Here is a 22,660-nt window from a genome sequence, read left to right as displayed (position 1 = left end):
TGGCGAAGCACTTGAAGATGTGCAATTTAGGTGAATTGGCCATGCTAAATTGCTCATAGTGTTCAGGGATGTGTTGGTTGGTGCATTAGTCATGGGAAATGTAGAGTAATAGGTAGGGGAATGGGTCTGGGTGGGATACTTTTTGGAGGGTTGGTGTGGACTTGTTGGGCCAAATGGCCTGTTTTCACACTATTGGGATTCTGTGATAAAGGGAGAAAGTTTGTAGAGGAAATGGCAGGGGTGTGGAATCAGCTGACTTGCTCCTGCAAAGTTGGTCTGGACTTGATAGACACAAAAAACACTCCTGCACTGATTGTGTTCTATGGTTTTATGTAATAGGCCCCAGCCACATTGTTTCTAAAATGTGCATGTACAGGTTTGATTGGTGTTTGACTAGCATTATAAGTATGTAACTGGGAAATTTGATATATTTTCCATGGAGGGTGAAGATTAAGTATTTCATCTTATGAAATGGGGTTAGAGATGAGGGGACCAATGCGCTTGTTTCACAGCCTGTTCTAATAAGCTTGGGAAGGTATGGTTTGGTTGGCCTGTCACTCAATCCTGAGGCTGATGTTCTGGATTCATGTTTCAAATCCCAGCCGATCAAATTAATGATTGTGAAACTAATCGATAATTCAGGGAAGGTAGTTCTATCGTCGCATGGTCTGACAAATGTGACTGTAGACCCACTGCAATCTGGTTGACTTTTAAATGTTCTCTGAAATGGTCTGCCAATGTACTCAAGTCAAAGAATAGTTAAGAGTTGGCCAAAAAATGTACCATGAAATAATATATGTAAAATATTAAATGTGTGCAGAGTAAGTAGTGTATTTGCCAGATTGAATGAATCTGTAGCTTTACTGTCCTGAAATTGGTAACACCAATGCATGTTCCTTCCAACTAAATTACAATACAATCTTTCCTCACTTAAACATCATAGCTTTGTTCTTTAGAGAAACTACGTGAGATGAATCATAGGTTTCCATGTGATTTTGTTAAAACTGGAATTGAGTTACTCTGAGCAGGAATTGAAGTAACTCATTTTAATTTGTTTGTCTGTCGTGACACAGGAAGTACTGTTTAGCTTTTTAAAAATAATTCTTGATGGTATTGTGTAGTTCTTTACCTGTGCAATAGTTGAGGAACTTGTACTAAGCTTGTGAAAGCAAGCAAATTGCATTCTTCACTGAAGCTTTCCATGCCTGAGGGCTGGCTTTGGTGAGAAAACTGTTGTACCTCGCTGCTGGAAGCGAAGCACTGGAGGCAGTTTAAAATCTCAGATTGCAGGGTGGGCTCAGGAGCCATTTTAAAGCCATTGATAAAATGTTAGAGGAGCCATTTTAAATTCTATTATTCAATGCCTGCAGTTTAATGCTGCAATCCCTTTTGAACATCAGTCAGAAACACCCAGTAATTGCCTACTGCCTCCACTGTACCATCTCCCAGCTCATCAAAGTGGATAGTGCAAATGATTTGGGAGGGCATCAAAATACAGTGATACTGGTCTTGTGGCCAAGAATACAGATGATGCACTGGACCTGTCGACCACGTGGAATCCACCAGCTGGAACAGTAACATGTTCATCTCAAGTGAGAGGGACTGTTTGAGAAAGACTGGTGATTGTTGGCCAATTTGTATTTTTAAGATATTGCCAATGTTGTAATGTTCAGAATGTTTAGTGATCTCTTTTGTGATTTCAGCGAGAAAGTTGCAGAATCGCTCATGCGTCTTACAGTATAATAATTTTACATTGTTTTTCCAAAGCAAAACTGTGCTCGGGAACTTAACTTTGGTTTTACATTGATTCCTAATGAAAATAATGCTTATTTTAAAATATTTATTCTTCATCAAAGTATAAAAAACGATTTTCGAATACTTTGTTCTGGAAAAAGTCATACTGGACTCAAAACGAAAATTCTGTTTTTACTTCCATAGATGCTCCAAGCTTTGCTAAGTTTCTCCAGCATTGTTTCTGTGTTTGCTTTATTTAAAGGTTATTCATTTAAAATTCTGATGTTCTGCAATGCAACCATAACTATTAAATAAGGACATCTATATTGCAGTGCTGAGCAGAAACAAATGTAAGCATTGTCAGTTGAAATTCGTTACATTTCTGAACGCCAACATGAAATATCATTTAACAAATGTACACATATAAAGAAAGTACAATGTGCAGTAAAAATTGCATTTAGTTTTTATTAACTGATGTCCATCTAGGGGTAGCAACTGTGAGCAACCAAAGGCCCAGGACTTTAGTGCGAGGTCAGTGGGAATGGAAGAAAGGGACTGAAGAAACCTCCAATTGTGCCAGTCACAGTGTTAGATAATTTCTGAACTCCTTTTATACATAGGGCAATTGCCACGGAGGAATACAAAGTACCCGATGGTATGGTTGGATTCAGTAAGTAAACACATTATTTTATTTCATTTATATTTGTGTACACCAATGATGTTACTTTGACTCTTGAACATTTACTGCTTTTTTTCTTGCTGTCAACATCTGTTTGACCAACCTCAGATACCTTTGGGAAAAACCAGCTTTAGCTTGTGCTACACTCCATACTTTCAATAAAGGTTGTGGTGAACCTTCCCACACGCATACTTCGGCTGATTTTTCCCTAAACATCCTCCATCATGCACACTCAACTTTGATCCCTGTGACAGCATCTGTGTCTGCTCAGATGCTGCTGAATCTGTCAGCACTTTTGTTATTTCCAGATTCATGTTTTGATTCTTTTATGACCAGCCCTTTGCCTTTAAAGGGCCTATATTGAGTTCTGTTCCCATCCTTTACTCCCTGTGCCTTGTTTTAAAATTATATTTGGTAGCCATGCCTTCTGCTGGATTGTTCCTGGGTGTAAGAACCTTCTTACACTTCATTCAGTGCATCACTCTTTCTTCACATCAGTCAGCTTGAAGACCTTCTTAAAAACTACCTCTCTGAAGTTTTTGTCACCTTTCCTAACATTCACCTTGAGCTTCACTTTCATGTTTTTGACCACCCTCTCTGAAAAGAACATTGGGGTGTTTTTCCATGAAGAATAAGCAGGCTGCTATCAATTCTACATGCTTAAACACTCTACTGTTCGAATAGTTGGTTTGTTAGAAAGTAAAAATCATTTGCCTTTTGCCTGGAAGACAATTCTGTTTGCCTCCACTGGTTTCATTTGCCTTTTTATTCTGTTGAGAATATTTCTTGCCACTTTTTTTTATATAGAACTGGCTCAAAGGTGGTGGGGGAGGGTTGTTTTTCAGACTAGAGGCCTGTGACCACAAGGATCGGTGCTGGGTCCCCTACTTTTTGTCATTTACATAAATGATTTGGATATGAGCATAAGAGATACAGTTAGTAAGTTTGCAGATGACACCAAAATTGGAGGTGTAGTGGAAGCGAAGAGGGTTACCTCAGATTACAACAGGATCTGGACCAGATGGGCCATTGAGCTGAGAAGTGGCAGATGGAGTTTAATTCAGATAAATGTGAGGTGCTGCATTTTGGGAAAGCAACTCTTAGCACGACTTATACACTTAATGGTAAGGTTCTGGGGAGTGTTGCTGAACAAAGAGACCTTGGAGTGCAGGTTCATAGTTCCTTGAAAGTGGAGTCGCAGGTAGATAGGATAGTGAAGAAGGCGTTTGGTATGCTTTCTTTTATTGGTCAGAGTATTGAGTACAGGAATTGGGAGGTCATGTTGTGGCTGTACAGAACATTGGTAAGGCCACTATTGGAATATTGTGTGCAATTCTGGTCCCCTTCCTATCGGAAGGATGTTGTAAAACTTGAAAGGGTTCAGAAAAGATTTACAAGGATGTTGCCAGGGTTGGAGGATTTGTGCTACAGGGAGAGGCTGAACAGGCTGGGGCTGTTTTCCCTGGAGCGTCGGAGGATGAGGGGTGACCTTATAGAGGTTTACAAAATTATGAGGTGCATGGATATGATAAATGGACGAAGTCTTTTCCCTGGGGTCAGCGAGTCCAGAACTAGAGGGCATAGGTTTAGGGTGAGGGGAAAGATATAAAAGAGACCTAAGGGGCAACTTTTTCACGCAGAGGGTGGTACATATATGGAATGAGCTGCCAGAGGACGTGGTGGAGGCTGGTACAATTGCAACATTTAAAAGACCTCTGGATGGGTATATGAATAGGAAGGGTTTGGAGGGGTATGGACTAGGTGCTGGCAGGTGGGACTAGATTGGGTTGGGATATCTGGTCGGCATGGACAGGTTGGCCTGAAGGGTCTGTTCCCATGCTGTATATCTCTGTGACTCTCTGACTCTAGTGTGTTATTTAGTCAGTGTTGTCAACCTGTGTCCAAATTAACACACTATCTCGTTAGACTGTGAATTGTGGTAGAGTCTAGATTAGAGTGGTGCTGGAAAAGCACAGCAGGTCAGGCAGCATCCGAGGAGCAGGAAAATCGCCGTTTCGGGCAAGCTGAACCAAATTCGGCCAAAGCCTTGCACCATCCTTACGTGACCTGCACACATATCCAACTCCCAGTAAGAGTCACTGGGACTACTTGTTTCATCTCCTAATTTAGCATTGGCACAAGTGGGATCAGCTAACTCGATGTAGACAGTCAAACCTCTCTCCTTTGGGCCTTGCATAACTACATTCAATGTTAGGTATGTAACACCCTTCAGAATAATTAAGGAAAAACTTGATTGTTTTCTATAAATTTAAAGAAGGTTTGAGCAATTGTGTAAAAAGTAGCATTAGGACCAGATGGATGTACTTGCCAGAACGCAAGAAATTTGAGCAAAAGTGGACCACTTCACCCTTCAGTCCTGCCTTGTCAGTCATGGTTGATTTGCTCCAGGCCTGAACTCCTGTTTTGTACCAGTTCAGCAAAGCTGTCAACTCTTTGATATATAAGAAATTTGTCTAAGTCCTCTTCAAATATTTTCTAGACTCCACAACCTTCGAAGGTTGAAAATTCCAGATATTTGCTTTCCTCTGGGAGACATTCTTTCAAATCTCAGTTTTAAATGCATTTCCTCTTATTCTATATTTATTTCCCTTAGTCTGAGATTTCCCCACTGGTGAAAACACCTCAACATCCACTCTGTCAAGCCTCCTCAGAATCTTGTATGTTTCTATAATGTTAAGGACCAAGCCAAACCCCCTCAAAACATTTCAAGAAAGTAACCTGGAGCCTAACATTACCAGTGGTTTTTAAGCTGATGTGAAGCAGATATTCCAGGAGAGAAGATGCTGGTCAAACCACTTAGTTTCAAACAAAACATAATTTATTTACAAGGTTGTGGGTGGCACAGTGGTTAGTACTGCTGTCTCACAGCGCCAGAGACCCGGGTTCAATTCCCGCCTCTGGCGACTGTGTAGTTTGCACGTTCTCCCCGTGTCTGCGTGGGTTTCCTCCGGGTACTCCGGTTTCCTCCCACAGTCCAAAAATGTGCAGGTTAGGTGAATTGGCCATGCTAAATTGCCTGTAGTGTTAGGTGAAGGGGTAAATATCGGGGAATGGGTCCGGGTGGGTTATGCTTTGGCGGGCCGGTGTGGACTTGTTGGGCCGAAGGGCCTGTTTCCACACTAAGTAATCTAAATAATCTAATCTAAATTACTGAATGAAATACAAACGAGAACAGAATGTGGAATAACTTAATCTGTTGGGTTTATGGATAGGTTATCCAAACTTAATGATGCTGATCCAAATACTTGCAACAATCCCCATAAAAACCCCTTGGCGCAAAAAGTAAAATCACTCACAGGGTCTTTGGAGAGATGTCAGAGAGAGAGAGAGTACCAGCAGGAACTTGCTTATTTGGGTCCAGCAGCTTCAGAATTACTACTGTACTAAAACTAAATCGGAGAAAAGCTGAGCTGGGACAACTGGCCACTCCCCTTTCATTGTTCAAGTGTTTTTATAAACTTGAAAGCCTTTTTCCTCTGGCACTATCTGTTAGCTATGATCAAACTAGCTCTAAAGCCCTTCAACTTAGACTTTCAGAGACTGTGTCTTTAACGACCACTTTGGGGGGAAAAAATACCAAGGACATCATAACCTTGTTAAAGGAGCAGTATTGTCACAATAAGACCACCCTCATGCTTCTAAACTGAGTCATACAGCACTGAAATAGGCCTGTCCCTGCCCTTGTATGCAGCATACTATGCCCTAGCTTTTTAAGTGGTTCATCTTAAATGTTGTGAGACTACCAGGCAGCGCATTCCATATTTTACCCCACAGTGCGTGAAAAACCTTTTTCCAGATCTCCTCCAAAGCAATCAATCCTCACCTTAAACTTAGGCCCTCTGTTCTTAGGCAACACCTGCTTTGGAGAAGACACTCTCAATCTCCAGTCTATGCCTCTCAATATTGTAAATCTACCCATCCACATACTCACCTATCTCAAAACGGAGATGTTTCATTCCAGGTGAATCTCCTCTCACCCCGTCAGGTGCAATCACATCTTTCCCATAGTGCAGTGACCACAATTGCCCAATTAGTAGCTGTTCATTGTCATCTGAGACCATTTTCCTCACTATCAACACCTTGACCAATTTATGTCATCTGCAGATTTACTAATTACAGAGGAACCTTGATTATCCGGCTTTTGATTATCTGAACAAGATTGCAAGGTCCCAATGCTTGGTTAAACTGTTATCCGGCATGTGATTAACTGAAGGAAATACTCCCTGCCCATGTCCTTCGGTTAATTGAGGTTCCTCTGTATCCCATTGACATTTGCATCAAGTCATTAATGTGCATAACAAACAAAGGGTTCCTGTTCCCTTTGGATTACAGCTGGTCACAGGCTTCCAATTAGAGAAACAGCCCTATGTTTGTAAGCCAGTTTTGGATTCAGTTCACTAACCTGCCTTGGATTCTATGGGCTCTTAACAGTTGGAGCAGCTTTCCATGTGTGACCTTTGTTTTAGAAACCTTCCTAAAGTCCATGTAATCTTCATCAACTGCACTGCATTCATCAATATATTTGGTTCAAAAAAACTCTTATTAAATTAGTCAGATAAGAGCTCCCTCCAGAAATCAGTGCCTTTCCTGCCACTGATGTCGTACTCACTGATTTGCAATTACCTGGCCTATCCCTGCTGTTTTTGTTGAACAAAGGAACCACATTAGCTATCCTTCACTCATCTGACATTTCACGTATTGCCAGCCAAGTATGACCATCTCTATCAGGGCCCATTGCCTCCCTTAACAACCTGGGATAATCTCATCAGGCCCTGAGGATTTATGCACCTTGGTGTCCGTTAAAACATCTAATACCTCCTCCTTGTTAATCGTAACATGTTCTAGGAATAGTAAAATTAATAATGGTAAGGCATAACCAACATTGTCATTCACAATAAGTTAACCCCTAAACCCCGGGAATCAGCCTAGTCAGCCTCTTTAGTACAGTCACCAATGTCAGTTTATCCTTTTCATTTAGTACAGTACCAAACCCCAGGTGCATTATCACCAACACCCTGTATTTGTAAGAAGTCTTTCCTGCTTTTAAACTTCTAACTGCCTAGCAGTAACAGCTAAAGTTCCATTTGTTCTGTAAACCACCTGCTCACTTCTTTGTGTCTCACGTACAATGGAGCCTTTGGAGTCTGTCTATTTAAATAATAGTCTGACTTTTCATTTTCCTGCCAAATGTATGACCTCCAGCTTTCCTTCATTAAACTCTGTCAACAATGTTTTGGGCATTTAACCTATCCATATCTCCTTGGAGATTCCGGGTGCCCTCCAGTCTGCTTTTATATTGTCAGAAGATTTAGATACATTATATTCTGCCCCTCCTCCAAGTCACTAATACAGATAGGATTGATCATTGTGAAACTGTACCTTTCCGACCTGAAAAAGACCCATTAATCCAGACACTGCCTTTGTTAACCAATCCTCAACTGAAGCGTCATTTTCTCTGATGATGCAGAGAAGAATAAACTGTTCTACCTTTAGCAAATGATTTGTATTTAAGTGATTCGGATAATGCACTGCTGTTTATCTGGATCTGAAATTTCTGCTTAATTTCCATAAGAAAATCAGTGCTTTTCATTCTGACCTCCTCATGACCCTTGTGATTCCTGCGTTTGCAATTTTGAATTTCACTTGCTCTTTTACTTGTTTCTCTCTCCCTGCTCTGTTCACACCCATTCTCTTTCCTGACTGTCTCGCTCTCTGGTCGCTGTACTCATTTATTTGACCCCAGAGTTGTAAGAGCTGGTGTTTGGAGGGATTGATTCCAGTGGCGGTCAGCTAAAGTTCCATTTGTCCTGATAACCACCTGCTACAACTGAATGCTCATGTTTTGTTTGATGTACAACTCTTTGATCTGTGGCATGATTATTCATTCAAAGATGTGCAGGTTAGGTGAATTGGCTTTGCTAAGTTGCCCATAGTGTTCAGGGATGTGTAGGTGAGGTCATTAGTCTGGGTTAAATGTACAGTAATAGGGTAGGGATATGGGACTGGGTGGGTTACTGTTCCGAGGGTCAGTGTGGACTTACTGGGCTGAAGGGCCTGTTTCCACACTGTAGGGATTCTATGATTCATTCCTGTATTGTGTATAGAAGTGCAAAATAGGCAAATAATGTAATCCCAGGGAATGGGTTTTTGAATTTAACTTTGATGTAGAGGTACCAGTAAACAGGGAACATTCGTTTCGATGATCTCATGGTAATCATCACTTGGTCAAACTCCGTGCACTCAAATGGAGATTTAACAGACCTTTTTGTCCCCAATCAGAACTATCAAAGTGGCCCGTTGCTACGCAGCCACTATACCTCAGAGCTTTTGATCCCAAAATTTTCATCTGGTTCACGGCATAGTTTGGGAACCTGTGCTCTCAGTAATAGATTCAAAAAGATGGCAATTGCTCGCTTGTTTTTTGTCGAATTTACTACGCTCGTGAAAAGTTGTATTGTTGTAACTTTGTACATGTGAAACTGTTTGCAAGCATATTTGATAATTCTGTTTGGTTTGAAAATCAGCATATATGTGATATTTTTAATTGCAGTAATTGGTCGAGGTGGAGAACAAATCTCGCGCATTCAACAAGAGTCTGGATGCAAAGTACAGATCGCTCCTGGTAAGATAGTTTCAATCTTTGAGTTTGTGCTTTGATTGGATTATTTGCATCTTATTTTACAGGAAGTGGATCTGAAATAGGTATGAAACACATGAAAGGAGACCGTAGTCTAGAATTAGAGCCACGTGCAGTTAGTTTATTCTGTGTGTACTAATTTTGGTCTTGTTAAATCAAGGTCTTATTTTGTTCCCCCTTGATTGAAGGATAGTTTGATGCCTTGGATTTATATGAATTTCTAATTGTGTTATCCAACAAATGGGCCATTCAGTTTAATAGATGTGTATTGATTACCTTCTGCATGACCAATGTTGTACTTTGCCTCATTTCACCTGATCAGCATTTGGTTCTGTCTACTTATTACACAGACACATACACTACATGTACTTCAGCTTTCTTTGCATACATGTAATCTAATTCTTAGTCCTGTGTGTGATAGCAAGAGAAATACTGAAATCTTGTGCTCTAGGACCAGTTTGCATGCAGAGTAGAGCTGTTCTGTTAAAACAACACTGGTGTGTCTGCCTAGCAGTGAAAAGTTATCCTGGACTTTCCTGTCCACAAAAACTAGGACAAACTCCAGCCAGCTACCTACTGCCCCATTAGCCTGTTCTCATTCCCAAAGTGGTGAAAGGTGCTGTTGAAGCCCCAACAAAACTAGGCTCAGTAGGATTCATAAATAGGAGTCACCACAGGTTGGAGTCATATCAAGCAGAGTGGAAGTTTATCTTGGTTGTTGGGGGTTAGTCATGTCAGTCCTGCACCATGACTGGAGGAACTCCTCAGGTAATGTCTGAAGACCAACCGGCTTCAGCTGATTCTTCATTGAAATTAAAAGTGGGAATGTTGCCAGATTGCGCAATGTCCACCACTATTCGTGATACTATCACAGAGTCCCTACTGACAAGACCAATGGCAGATATGAATAAAAACAGTGCACACAATGAAAATTAAATAAAAGCCAATCGAGCAGTTGTCCATTTAGAGCAAAATCCATAGAATATTTAGGGTTGACTTGATGCATGGCAAGTAACATTCATACCACATAAGTGCCAGACAATGACCATCTCTCAAGAGAAAACGTGACATCCCCTTGAAGTTCAGTGGTATTATCATCTCTCCTATCGACATCAAGAAACTGAACGGGGAAGACACATACTATTGAAAAGCCTGTGAGAAGCTCCGGTTTGTCTGCCCAGGTCACTTGTCTTATGACTCTCAAATCCTGTCCACCATCTACAAGGTCAGGAATATTTGAGATTATTCCCACTTGTCTGGTGGAATGCAATTTGAGCAACACTTGGGAAACAGAAAATGGGAAGAGAAGTAGGCCATTCAGCCCTCTGAACCCACTCTGCAATTCATTATGATCATGGTTGACCACTTTATACCCTTCAGCCCTCTGAGCAATATCTAACAACTTGAAAACTCTTTGAGTAGTTAACAATTCAGGAAGTTTGATACCATCCAAGCCAATGCTACCCATTTAGAACATTTTGGGAGAAAGTGAGGACTACAGATGCTGGAAATCAGAGTCGGGAGTGTGGTGCTGGAAAAGCACGGCAGGTCAGGCAGCATTTGAGGAACAGGACAATTGATGCTTCAAACATAAGCCCTTCATCAGGAATGTGTCATTTCTGATGAAGGACCTCTGCCCTAAATGTCTGTTCTCCTCCTCAGATGCTGCCTGTCCTGCTGTGCTTTTCCAGCACCACACTTCCATCCATTTGATTGTCACCTAATCCAAAGCTTTCATCATTTGATCCTCTACCATTGACACATGGTAGCAGTGATTTATACCATCTGCAAATTCAGTGCAGCAATTTAAGACTGTTTTGGAAGTGCTGTGAAAAACAATGATCCCTACACCTGGAAGCACAAGAGCAGCAAATGCTGCAGGTTTACCTCCAAGCAGCCCCACACTACCCTGACTTGGAACTCAATCCCAGTTTCATCATTCAAAATTCTGGAACTCCTTTCCTGTCAACAGTGTGATGTATCTACTCAACTCACACCACCGTTGACTGCAGTGATCCTAGAAAGTAGCTTACTCCTGTCACCTGTGGGGAATTACAACTGGGCTGAATTCACCCTCTCAAGTCCATCAAATAAATTATCAACACTCTGAGGAAGAAAAGTTTTCCTGAATGCCTTATTGGGATTAATTAGTGCCAATATTCCATTGTTGGCTATGGATCTCTGCACTTTTCAGAAGAAGTCACAACAAAGACCCTGCTTCAAATTCTCTTCCTCTGGAAGTAAACCCCAGCATGTGATTTACAGCTTTTAATATGCTTGATACAATTACTCATTTGTTAAAGTTCTTGATAACATCTTGATTTTTGTTGCCTTGCTTATGAGCTATTATACCTCTAGTCGGTGTAATTTAAAATGTTGGTCTTGTCCTTGAATTTGACCAGATTAATTCTATAAATGGTAAGCAGCAGTGATCTCTATATTAGAATTCCGCTTCCTATATTCCATGAGTCAAAGTAATTTACCATTAATATCTACTTTGTTTTCCTGCTGGTGTTCAAGCTCCGGTTATGATTGTATTCTAGCTCGATATGCTCTGACATAACATAAATTTAATTTTCAGACAGTGGTGGTTTACCAGAAAGATCTTGCATGCTGACAGGAAGTCCTGATTCCATTGTGTAAGTATATTTAAAATGTTGAGTGATTTCTATGTATGGCGTACCATAGTACTTACCCTAGGATAAATACAATGCAGAATGATCATTTGTGTACCTGTGTGGTTTCAGCACAAGTAGTCCAGTTATAGTTATCATTCTGAATTTATATTCAAGTCTGGTAGTGGATAGGGAAGTCATTAATATTTGTATTTTTCTTCTCCCCATTCATCCACCATTCTCATTTCAGGTATACTTAAAACTACCTTTTTAATGTATTTGTTGATATAGAGCTGCAAAGAGGTTACTTGATCAAATTGTTGAAAGAGGCAGAATTGGTCCCGGTACGCATCATGGAGATGGACCAGGTACTTCAGTGCAGGAGATTATGATTCCTGCGAGCAAAGCTGGACTTGTTATTGGGAAAGGTGGAGAAACAATCAAGCAACTGCAAGTAAGAATTATGTTCATTGTTTTTACCTTGTTTTGTGAGTACTGAGGTATGGTACTTGGTTCGACATGCAAAGGTGGGTACATGGAGTTGTTTTGTTGCAAAATAGGAGCGTGCGGGAGTCAAGATGGTGATGATTCAAGATGGACCTCAGCCAACAGGATCAGATAAACCCCTCCGCATCACTGGAGATCCATTTAAAGTACAGGTAGGATGATTGTTTTTGCTAACTTATGTCATCATAAGTGTTACTAATATCAGAAAAATTGAGTGCAAGTATTTATTTTTCCATTGTGTGATTTAGCAAGCCAAGGATATGGTGATGGACCTAATTCGTGACCGAGAGCAAGGTGGTTTTAGAGAGCAGCGTAATGAGTACGGATCCCGTTTAGGAGGAACAAACGAAGCATTGGATGTAAGTGTAAGCCATACTGACTAGCAAATAAAGTAAATAAGTTGAAGGTTGAATACTTTTTATTTCCACCCCTTCAACAGAGAATTGCTGAAATGCAGTGATCTGTTTATTTTTAATTGGTTTTTATTTAATTTTCATCAGGTTGAGTTCATTGCCAGATGTGCCTGCAAAACCAATATTATTCATAGTGCCGTTGGTCTTGTCCGTAAGGTCTCTTTGTCAAAGTACAATATATACTAATTATGTTTTCTGTTAGGTCCCTGTACCTCGCTTTGCTGTTGGTATTGTAATAGGGAGAAGCGGAGAAATGATTAAGAAGATACAGAACGATGCTGGTGTGAGGATTCAGTTCAAGCCAGGTGACTTTATTAAAGCCTAACCCATTTCAATTTGAGTCATTTAAATTTTATGCTTTTCTTAACTTTCCAAAAAAAATCCTCCCAATAATTTTTTTATCACAAGATGACGGGACGACGCCAGAAAGGATAGCTCAGATCTTGGGCCCTCCCGACAGATGTCAGCACGCTGCAGAAATACTTACAGACCTCCTACGAAGTGTGGAGGTTAGGTTACAAATGCTTTCTTTTAAGCATGTCGGTTTAAATGTTTGTCATAATTGTGCTTCACTGACATTTTGCTGTTTTCCTGCCTTGTATTGAACGTTGATAGTTAGGAAACGTTTTTGTGTTGTTCGCCAGTTGAGAACATCCCGTAAAGAATAGTTCAGAAGTTTTTTTCACCCTCATTTTTAGGCTGGCATGCCTCCAGGTCCTGGTGGTCCTGGGCCTGGCAGAGGAAGAGGGAGAGGCCAAGCAAATTGGAATATGGGCCCTCCTGGTGGACTTCAAGAGTTCACTTTCACGGTACCGAGCAGCAAGACTGGGATAATAATTGGCAAAGGTAATGTGTCGTGCAAAATTACTCTGTTTGTAGTTTCATTTAAAATACCGTTATAGCCATGTGCAGTGTGTGTCCTGGTATTTTCCTGTTTTACAGAATTGCTCAAATAATAAGTCTTTCCAATTGCTTTGTGTTTACATGTCACTGAGGCCATTCAACCTAATAAGTGTGTTTGTATCCCACAAATGATGCTTATGATATTACTGCATCTAACTTTATCGATGTTTGTTCTAGTTTTTTTCATCCTTATGGAATTAGCTCGATTCTCAAAGCAGCATCTATGCTGAATTGCTGATGTCATGGCTAATTCCAAGTCTGAACTATTGATGTAAAAAGGTTCTGTTTTCCAACATTGGTGAGGGGTGGAACATGGGTCATATTGAAATAGATTAGTGAGAGAAAGTAATCAGACATCATTCAGAATGCCAGGTGTTTTGTATGTTAAGAAGTGGTAACTGTCTATTTGACTGAGTGTTGTGTGGGAATAGTGGAGAGGAAATTTGGACTTTGGAGGTTAAAGTACAGGTGAATAATTTGGACGAAGTATCAGAAGGCTTAATTGTGAGACTAGCCTCTGTTATATCTAACCAAGGGAAGAATGCAACTTTTGTAGAATCCCTACAGGGTAGAAGCAGCCCATTCCGGACATCGAGGCCACAACAAACCTCCAAAGAGCATGCCACTGAGTCCCAGCCTGCTACCCTATCCCTGTAACCCTGCATTTTCTATGGTTAATCCAAGTAGTCTGCACATCTTTGGCTTGTGGGAGGAAACAGGTGCATCTGGCGGAAACTCTTGCAGTCTCTGAGAGAATGTGCAAGCTCCACACACAGTTGCCCGCAGGTGGAATTGGATCCAGGTCTTTGGCGCTGTGAGGCAACAGTGCTAACTGTTGAGCCACTCTGCTGTCCTGTGGCAGTTCCCAGCAGTCTTTGATTGTGACTGAAAAGTATTAAGACCGAATGTTTGTTTATTCATAAAGAATTAACTAAAACCCAATTGGTATCAATGTTTACAAATTTCTGAAAATCTACTCTGCTTTAGGTGGTGAGACTGTAAAGGCAATTAGCCAACAGTCAGGGGCACGGATAGAGCTTCAGAGAAACCCACCTCCAAATGCTGATCCCAACTTTAAAATGTTTATTATTCGTGGATCAACTCAGCAGATTGATTATGCTCGACAACTTATTGAAGAGAAGATTGGGGTAAGTCTTAAAACCATCTAATTGGCATATTGAGGCATGGTGCCAAAAACGCACACAAAAGGTGCAAGTACACATGCACATGTAATTTAATTTTTAAAGAATATCACCTGCCCAAAAGCGTGTATTACTAACTTTGTTTTAAACTTAGTAACAGGAAAATATAGTCAACCTCATCTAAATTTCCAAGTTCTGCATATGGTTGGTAGCTAACCTATTGGACAGCACTTCAGGAATATGGGATGTTGTGACATCATTCATTCGTGCATTTGAAACTGCACCGAAATATACACAGACAGCTTGACTTTCTGTGCAACAATGGCTGATGGAGTAAATTGTGATCAAATGTGAGGTTATTCACTTAGCATAGAAAAGCAGAACATTTTTGAAAGATGTTGATGTTCAGAACAATTGGATTACTTCTACAAAGAAAAAAGTTAGCATGGAGGTACGTTAGTCGTTAAGGCAAATAATCTTTTATTTCAAGGGGATTGGAGTACTTGAAAAAGCAAGTCATGCTACAAACACTGTAGGACTTTGGTGAGACAATACTGTAGTACAGTCTGCTGTTTTGTTCATATTTCTGGGAATTCTGTTTGCATTGGAGGTGATGCAATGGCAGTTCATTGCCTTTATTCTGGGTTCAGAGAGTTGTTCTTTATGAAAGGCTGTGAACTGGTCCTTCACTCCTTGAAGTTTATATCTCATTGAAATGTGAGAGGTTCTGAAGCATCTTAACAGAGTTGATACTGAGGAAAGTAGAAGGCAAGCAATCTCAAATGTGAATTAATTGAAGCTGAGTTGAGAAATTTCTTAATTCACTGGTATTATTCTTTGAAATTGCAAAGAATATTTAAGACTTGGGTACAGATTTGTAGTCTTTTGGATTTGAGGCAAGTGTGGAATGTGTGAGAAAGTGGAGTTGGGACAGAAAATCATGATTTTTTTTTCTATGATAGAACAAACTTGAGAGACATATAATTTAGTCCTGTCTTGTCATATGTTATGTTCAATCATGGGCAGAGATGGAGTGAATTGAACCATTACCAATGTAGAATGGAAAGTTAAAATGAAGAATCTTGATGTCTGTTGTGTGAAAGCAAACCAAGTTGATGGAATTTATGTATGATTTGGAGGTGCTGGTGTTGGACTAGGGTGTACAGAGTTAAAAATCACAAAACACCAGGTTATAGTCCAACAGGTTTATTTGAAAGCACTAGCTTATGGAGTCCTGCTCCTTCATCAGACTGTTGTGGAGTATAAGATCCACAACCACCTGATGAAGGAGCAGTACTCCGAAAGCTAGTTCTTCCAAATAAACCTGTTGGAATTTATGTAGCACACCGTGGGTTATTACTTTCACCAGGAATTTGTTGTATTCTTGTTGGTTAGCAGGGAGTGATTTCTTGCAGCCTGACCTGCTTGTTCAGAAAGTAACTTTTAAAGTGATTGGAGAGGATAGTGCCAGATTATGAAAGAATGTTCATCCTGACTTCCAATTCACCACCATCCCTCAAAATCAACCCTTCCACTGTCTTAAACTTAGCAAATTACTTGCATGTGATCCAGACTCTATGTGAAGCAATTTCCTCCATTAAGTAAATATTTTGAAGACAGAATCCACTGTCTTTAATCTTGACTGTAGATTTGATTCACTAATCATAACCCTGTCCCTCACCCTTGCTTGGGTCTGAGGCGCGAACATTTCGCAACCCAAGTAACAAGATCCTGAGATGACTATTATCATTAAGCCTTATCTTTGAATTCACTTAATTCTGCCATGCCTCAGTTCATCTGATGCTTAACTCATTCATGGCTTTGTTAAAACCTGCCTTTTGGACCAAGATTTTTACTTTCTTCCTTCCGACTTCCTCCTGTGGCTCAGTTTCAGACTATTTTTTGTGGTATTTGTAGTACCTATGTAAATACAAGATGTTAACCAGTCAGTGAATTCACTGAGCCTTAGTGGGATCACAAGCACACTATCCTAGAGCATCCAGTGTGACAGTATGGTGATTAAATCTGTTTGCTGAATGCATTGTTAATTTTCAAGTTAGCTGCTGTAAAATTGTGGACTTTTCAAAAAATGGGTTTTAATCTCCTAATTTTTGTCACAACCCAAAGCAAGTGTCTGAAAATTCGGATTACATTTCTAGCTTAATATTGAAAACTAAAATTATATTTTTATCACATTGAACGCAGCAAGGATATTGTCGAATATAAAGTTGATTCCATTTCTGTGTGAATCAAAGACTGAGATTTTTGATGAACAAGTTAGTCATGTTAAGATGCGGGCAGAATGTTGATTTAAGGTCACGTCATCGCCAACAATCCATTGAATGATGGAGTAAGCTTGAGGCACCAAACAGGAAACTCCTCTAATTCTTGTGGCAGAATGCCCGTTGAATACTTGCATTATAATATATCTTCTACGCGATTTAACTCCATGGAGAACTTTTATATGTTTGCTTTTGTTTTGAGGTCTGGTGATCTCTTAGCAGGAGCTTATCTTTTTGTACACCTGATTATATTTCACAATGTATGTTTGTGCATTTAGGCTCCTACTGGTCCTCCTGGGCCACCTGGTCCCCATGGTCCTCATGGACCACACTTGCCTCCTGGCCCTCATGGGCCCCCTGCTCCTCCGGGCCCTGGAACTCCTATGGGGCCCTATAATCCAGGGCCCTATAATCCAGGCCCACCTGGTCCTCCTCAACAGTAAGTAAATTGATTTTACACAGCACAATTGTTTTAAAGTTGACTACAATATGTACTATGTTGCCATGACGTAATCTCTCAACCTCTGCAGTGGCCCACCAGCACCATATGCTCCACAAGGATGGGGGAATACCTATCAGCCCTGGCAGCAACAGAGCCAACCAGATCCAAGTAAGACCATTTTTAAAAATATATTTTGCATGCAAATTTTTAAAGTAATCCTCTGAGTTCCTCAGTAGCTCATTTTTGTTTTAATAAATACATCCTGTTTTGGGGACCATATAGACCCACAGGGCCCAGGTTTGATTCCTGGTGTCTTAACATTTGTTCAGTCGTGGGATGTGGTTAGTGCTGGCTCGGCCAGTATTTATTTCCCATCATTAGTTGCCCTTGAGATTTGGCTGATCTTATCCAGGATACATGAGGTGGTATCCTTTAAGTTTCCCACCCTTAATTGACATCTAGTAATCCCTGTTTCAGAAGCATGCAAGTCCCAGTGTCAGTTGAGGTCAGGGTTGGCTTTAACTGAGATTTCCTCCTTAGCTAATGAGCTGAACAACCTTTACACTGTTGAGACTCATGCTTGCTGACTGACCAGTTGGATGGTATCCTGGAGAGTAGCTTGCACTTGTGGAATCATGTACAAGCAGGATTTGACATTTCGGAAGAAGAGGAAAAGAAAATGATCCCCAGAGTTTACTGTTATGTTCAAGTTATTGAATACAATTTTATCTACAGTGTTTGAGTGCTAGCAGTAATGTAATTTTTTTAATCTGTTGTAGATAAAGCTGGAGATGCAAATACAGCTGCATGGGCAGCATATTACGCTCAGTATTATCAGCAACAAGCACAGCAGCCACCTGCACCTTCAAGCACTGGTCAGGGCAGTACCCCAAATTCTGCACCGGGTAAATCATTGAGTATTTTATCAGAGCTTCTGGCGACACTGACAGAGTTATTTACCGCAGTTGTAAAAAATCTTCGAGAACTAAGCTTGCATCTTACCCCAAAAGAAACTTCATAAGCTGATGACTTTTGGAAACTAGTATTAGTGGTTATTATCCCTGTTTCTTAAATCAGTGGCATAATGTGCCTGAATCACTTTCCACAGAGGGTTAGAAAATCTCTTCTAGCAGCTTTTAGGTTTCCTATTGTTATAAACTGTCAACCTCCTTTCTTCCCTCTGGGAATTAATATCCTTGTTGTTATTATGATAATCATGGCTCTGTACTTTTATCAGCAGCTGATCCAAACCAACCCAACCCAGCCCAACCACCTCAGACTGATTATACCAAAGCCTGGGAAGAATATTACAAGAAATTAGGTAAGTACTTGAGCTTAGATTGTCAAAATTTAAGGTTGATAGTACGGAGACTCATAAAAGACAAGATGGGAAAGCTGCAATTGTAAAATTCCTTGCAATTGTGAAATTAAAATATAAAATGTGCTCTGTGCTGGATTGTAAGGTAGGTGGTAGAGAAGCCCCGTCGCTTTACAAGTGGACATGGTACGCTTTTAAAATAGCATTGACCAACAGCAGGATTAACTTTGTTCATTGTCCTGCTTAACAGTGGAGCTTTGCAAATCTTTGTGCCACTGCTCCTCATCTGGTGTTGAATTGCATCTTTGTTCATAGCACACCAAAGAAAATCCTGTTGCACAAAAAGCAGATGACATAAGAATCCTGTGCATTTATATTCAAATATATTGATTAATCATTCCAGTACAGTTCTTAACAATTAGAAATTGCAAATTTAAAGTAAATTTTTGAATAGTCCTAATGGATGTTGTTGCAGTCATGGTTTTAAGATGTTCTAAAGAACAATTTTAAGCAGGCCTTAGTTGTTTTAAGGAAAGTATTTCATCGTGAAGTCATGAAGTTAATACCCAGCTAGGGGAATGAGTGATACAAAACATAGAACTGCAAATGCTGAAGATCTTAAACAGAAATTCCTGGAGAAACTCAGCTTGTTGGCAGCATCTGTTAAAACAGAATTACCAATTCTGTAATTAAGAAGGGTTACTGGACTTGAAATGTTAATTCTGCTTTCTCTCCAGAGGTAGCTGGCACACCTGAGTTTATTCAGCAGTTTCTGTATATTAGGTGAATGAGTAAATTATAACCATGTGTTTGTTGGAATCTATTACTTTGAAGACTGAAATTAAATGTTTTCCTAAACATTCAATACTTTAAGATTTATTTAATAAAATGTTAACCATCTTTTGTTTAGGTCAACAGGGACAACCACAAGGAGCACAACAGGATTATACAAAAGCTTGGGAAGAATACTACAAGAAACAAAGTATGCATGTATCTGAAAAGCATGATTCAAGTGTGTTTGAGTTTTCTGAACTTGATCAATGATTCAGTCCTACTTGTTGTTTCAGGTCAGGCAGCTCAAGCTTCTAGTACAGCAGCTCAGCCAGGTGGGCAACCAGACTACAGTGCTGCGTGGGCTGAGTATTACAGACAGCAAGCAGCTTATTACAGTCAGACAAACTCCCAAGGAATTCCCCAGCATCCGCCAGCGCAACAACCCCCCCCACAGGTAAATTCCAGTAAATAAAAGATTCACGGTTGAACGTGTGCTTTTGATTCGGCATGAAATAAAGCTTGATGTATCCCTACATAACTTCAGTGAGACTCATTGGTAACTTGCAAAGTGATGAACTTAATAGTATGCACACTGCGTATCAATACCCTCGTACACTTGAAAGTTAACTGCATACTACATTCAGAGGAACACATTTGAAGAGCATTGAATGGCTTATTATTTGAATGGCTGTTCTTACATAAAGTTCCAACCCCAACAGGAAATGCAAAAAGTGAAGAGCGGCTGTCGGCTCTTAAGTTTAACTTTTCCTTTCACAGATAGAGGATCCTGTCCACACTCGATGACCTTGAACTGTTTCATGTTGGTAACCACTTGTGTATTTCTATGTATTTCTTTTGTGCAGGCCCAGTAATGTGAAGTGGAGATATTTGCGTCATTTGGGGAAAAGCCTTTGTAAAATTAATGGATGCAGACGGCTTGATGAAGATCTTAATTTTGTTTTTTGGTTTAAAAAAAAGTGTTTCTTGCCATTGTCATACTTAAGAGGTAGCGAACTTGATAACCATTATTTTGTGTAGAAATGCAAATTTGGTTTGCTTTTAGTGAAACACAATAGTTTGAACATTCCAGCATATGTATTTCAATTTCTATTCAGTCACTATAGTGACGTGCTTCTGTTGTAAAATGTATTAATTCCATTGTATACCTGTTCACTTTTAAAAGAAAATGCTTGTTTGTGCTTGACAATAAATAAAATGAAAACCCTTGTTTTGTGGGTAAGTTGGATCTATGGGTAAATACATAGTATGATGTTTGCACCTAATTGTAACCTTTTACAACACGTTCTGAGTTGTGGAATTTTCTCTTGGGTCATGCTGAGACTTTGTGCATAATTCAATTCAGATCTAAATAGCTGCTATAGTCCATGTTCCTGAAGCCATCAAGATTTCAATTTAGCTCATTAGTAATGATGCATAATGCAAAGTTGCAAGCAGTATATCTTTTGCATAATATTTCTATAACAACATATGAAGATAAAATGTAATATAATTTTTTGGCTGGCATCCTTAGCTTTTGTTTACAATTTTATGCTATATGTCTGACAAAGTTTGAGGCATTTTGTCCGTTTGTTTATATGGTCTGCAGTTTTTGCCATGTAAAATAGTGCCCCATAACACTTTTTTCTGACAGAAGGAGTTTAGGAAAGCTGATGGTAAGGTTATTCGTTAATGATTAAGTAGGTCCTCAAATTGACTATGGAATTGTTTTTCTAATGCATTGTGCTCTGCTTCAGCTGTTTTATTTTTCACGTTATTTAGTTGGAATTTTCTATTTTAAAATCCTGAAAGATTATCTGAATTGCTTCTGCATATTTTTCCCTCAATTTGAAAATGGTTGTTTCTGTGCAAAATAGATTTTTTTCCCCCCATGCTTACATTTGAATATTTTGGTAGTTGCTCAGTTTAATTATGCAAAAGATGAATGCATTTGCAGTCTCTCTTTGCCACTGTATTTATTGAAGTACAGGTGTGTTCCAGCCAATGTAGAGCTAGCTCTGTAAGGGTAACCTGGCGTATGCTGTGCACCATCCTTGATTCTGTTCCTTCAAGGAGCTTTGCACTGTAAGTACCCTAAAATCTTGCGAAATAGAGATGACCTACTGTGCGATAACACTTGAAATTGTTTTTGCCCATGTCCTCTCTTTTCTTTGTCAAGAGATACATTGAAATATGAATAACAATGCAGAAATGTCCTGATCATGTACATAGCATGTCATGCTTGTAGGAATTAAACTGATAGGATACTATACTCATTAGTTTTACTGATTTTTTTTTGATGAAAGCCTTTATGGGTAAGTATTTCCTAAACTGTATTAAATAATGTTTGAGGAATGCAGAATGGAAAGCCTTTTTTAGATGATACTGTGATAGTTTTCTTTTTAGATTTACTTGAACCATTTGGAATTTGGTTAGATTGAAGGTAGGTAGGCCAGGAGTGTGTTGTATTTCATTGCCTTGACGTTCAACTGAATAAATGGATATGAATATCTGCTGTTTATGTTGATGTGTCAAATGGTGGAAATTATTTTGCATTTTTAAATCGGCGCATTATGTTTTAAATAGCAAAATTGACTTTTTGCTGTGAATTGTACTAGAAATTACTTAAAAGTTGGAAACTGTACAAACCTTTTGGGCATTGAATTTATTTTGCTGGGTGTGAGAATGGAGTGTTGCAATTTCTGACATGGATAACATTGTTCTGAGCAGCTATCCTAAACTTTTAACAGGAGCAACTTTTGTATGTCACATCTCGATATTGTTTTGAATGCTTTTCAATTGATTCACATAGAAAAAAATTGTTTGATATTTGAAACAGTGAATTATTGTTCTGTCCACATTATTGAATTTAGTTAGTGTCCATTATTGTAACTTAGTTTTACAGCTGGCACAAGTTCACAGAACTGAATTTTGTAAACATTAAGGAAAGCCTTCTGTCTCTGGAGAGCCACAAAAGAGGTGGTCAGTTGTCCAGGTGTTGCAGGCTGCTTGTTTTTAGGTGTGGAGAGCCGAATGAGTACTGTGACCGAGAACCACAAGACATCTGCAGGTTAATTCTTAATGTTAGTCTTGTTTGTGCATGAAGCTCTGTCCTGAAGTCGAATGTTAAGAATCGAGACTGAAGGTTTTTTAATCGTATTTGTAACAAAAATGAAGAAAGAGAATTGTGAAATTT

The 22,660-nt window shown here is 39.6% G+C and overlaps 1 protein-coding gene across 5 annotated transcripts in view; it reads left to right on the top strand.

The window, feature by feature from the left end:
• fubp1 (far upstream element (FUSE) binding protein 1) overlaps window positions 1-21,985 on the top strand; it is a 46,025-nt gene extending 24,040 nt beyond the window's left edge. For 2 of the 5 annotated variants that reach the window (XM_072574768.1, XM_072574772.1), the window contains exons 5-21: window positions 2,355-2,404; window positions 8,985-9,056; window positions 11,653-11,710; window positions 11,978-12,140; window positions 12,247-12,345; window positions 12,442-12,552; window positions 12,809-12,911; window positions 13,015-13,115; window positions 13,305-13,452; window positions 14,497-14,657; window positions 17,212-17,372; window positions 17,464-17,543; window positions 18,155-18,280; window positions 18,613-18,696; window positions 19,604-19,675; window positions 19,761-19,921; window positions 20,331-21,985. In XM_072574768.1, coding sequence (XP_072430869.1) covers window positions 2,355-2,404; window positions 8,985-9,056; window positions 11,653-11,710; window positions 11,978-12,140; window positions 12,247-12,345; window positions 12,442-12,552; window positions 12,809-12,911; window positions 13,015-13,115; window positions 13,305-13,452; window positions 14,497-14,657; window positions 17,212-17,372; window positions 17,464-17,543; window positions 18,155-18,280; window positions 18,613-18,696; window positions 19,604-19,675; window positions 19,761-19,921; window positions 20,331-20,339 — 1,759 coding nt within the window. In that variant the 3' untranslated portion in view covers window positions 20,340-21,985. The remainder of the gene's footprint in view (window positions 1-2,354; window positions 2,405-8,984; window positions 9,057-11,652; window positions 11,711-11,977; window positions 12,141-12,246; window positions 12,346-12,441; window positions 12,553-12,808; window positions 12,912-13,014; window positions 13,116-13,304; window positions 13,453-14,496; window positions 14,658-17,211; window positions 17,373-17,463; window positions 17,544-18,154; window positions 18,281-18,612; window positions 18,697-19,603; window positions 19,676-19,760; window positions 19,922-20,330) is intronic. The other 3 variants (XM_072574769.1, XM_072574771.1, XM_072574770.1) reach the window with 3 other exon arrangements.
• The last annotated feature ends 675 nt before the right edge of the window (window positions 21,986-22,660 follow it).

The sequence above is a fragment of the Chiloscyllium punctatum genome, chromosome 7, assembly GCF_047496795.1.
Source record: "Chiloscyllium punctatum isolate Juve2018m chromosome 7, sChiPun1.3, whole genome shotgun sequence".
Classification (NCBI taxonomy): domain Eukaryota; kingdom Metazoa; phylum Chordata; class Chondrichthyes; order Orectolobiformes; family Hemiscylliidae; genus Chiloscyllium; species Chiloscyllium punctatum.
Note: the sequence above shows the minus strand (reverse complement) of the source record. Positions and strands in the feature narration are given on the sequence as shown.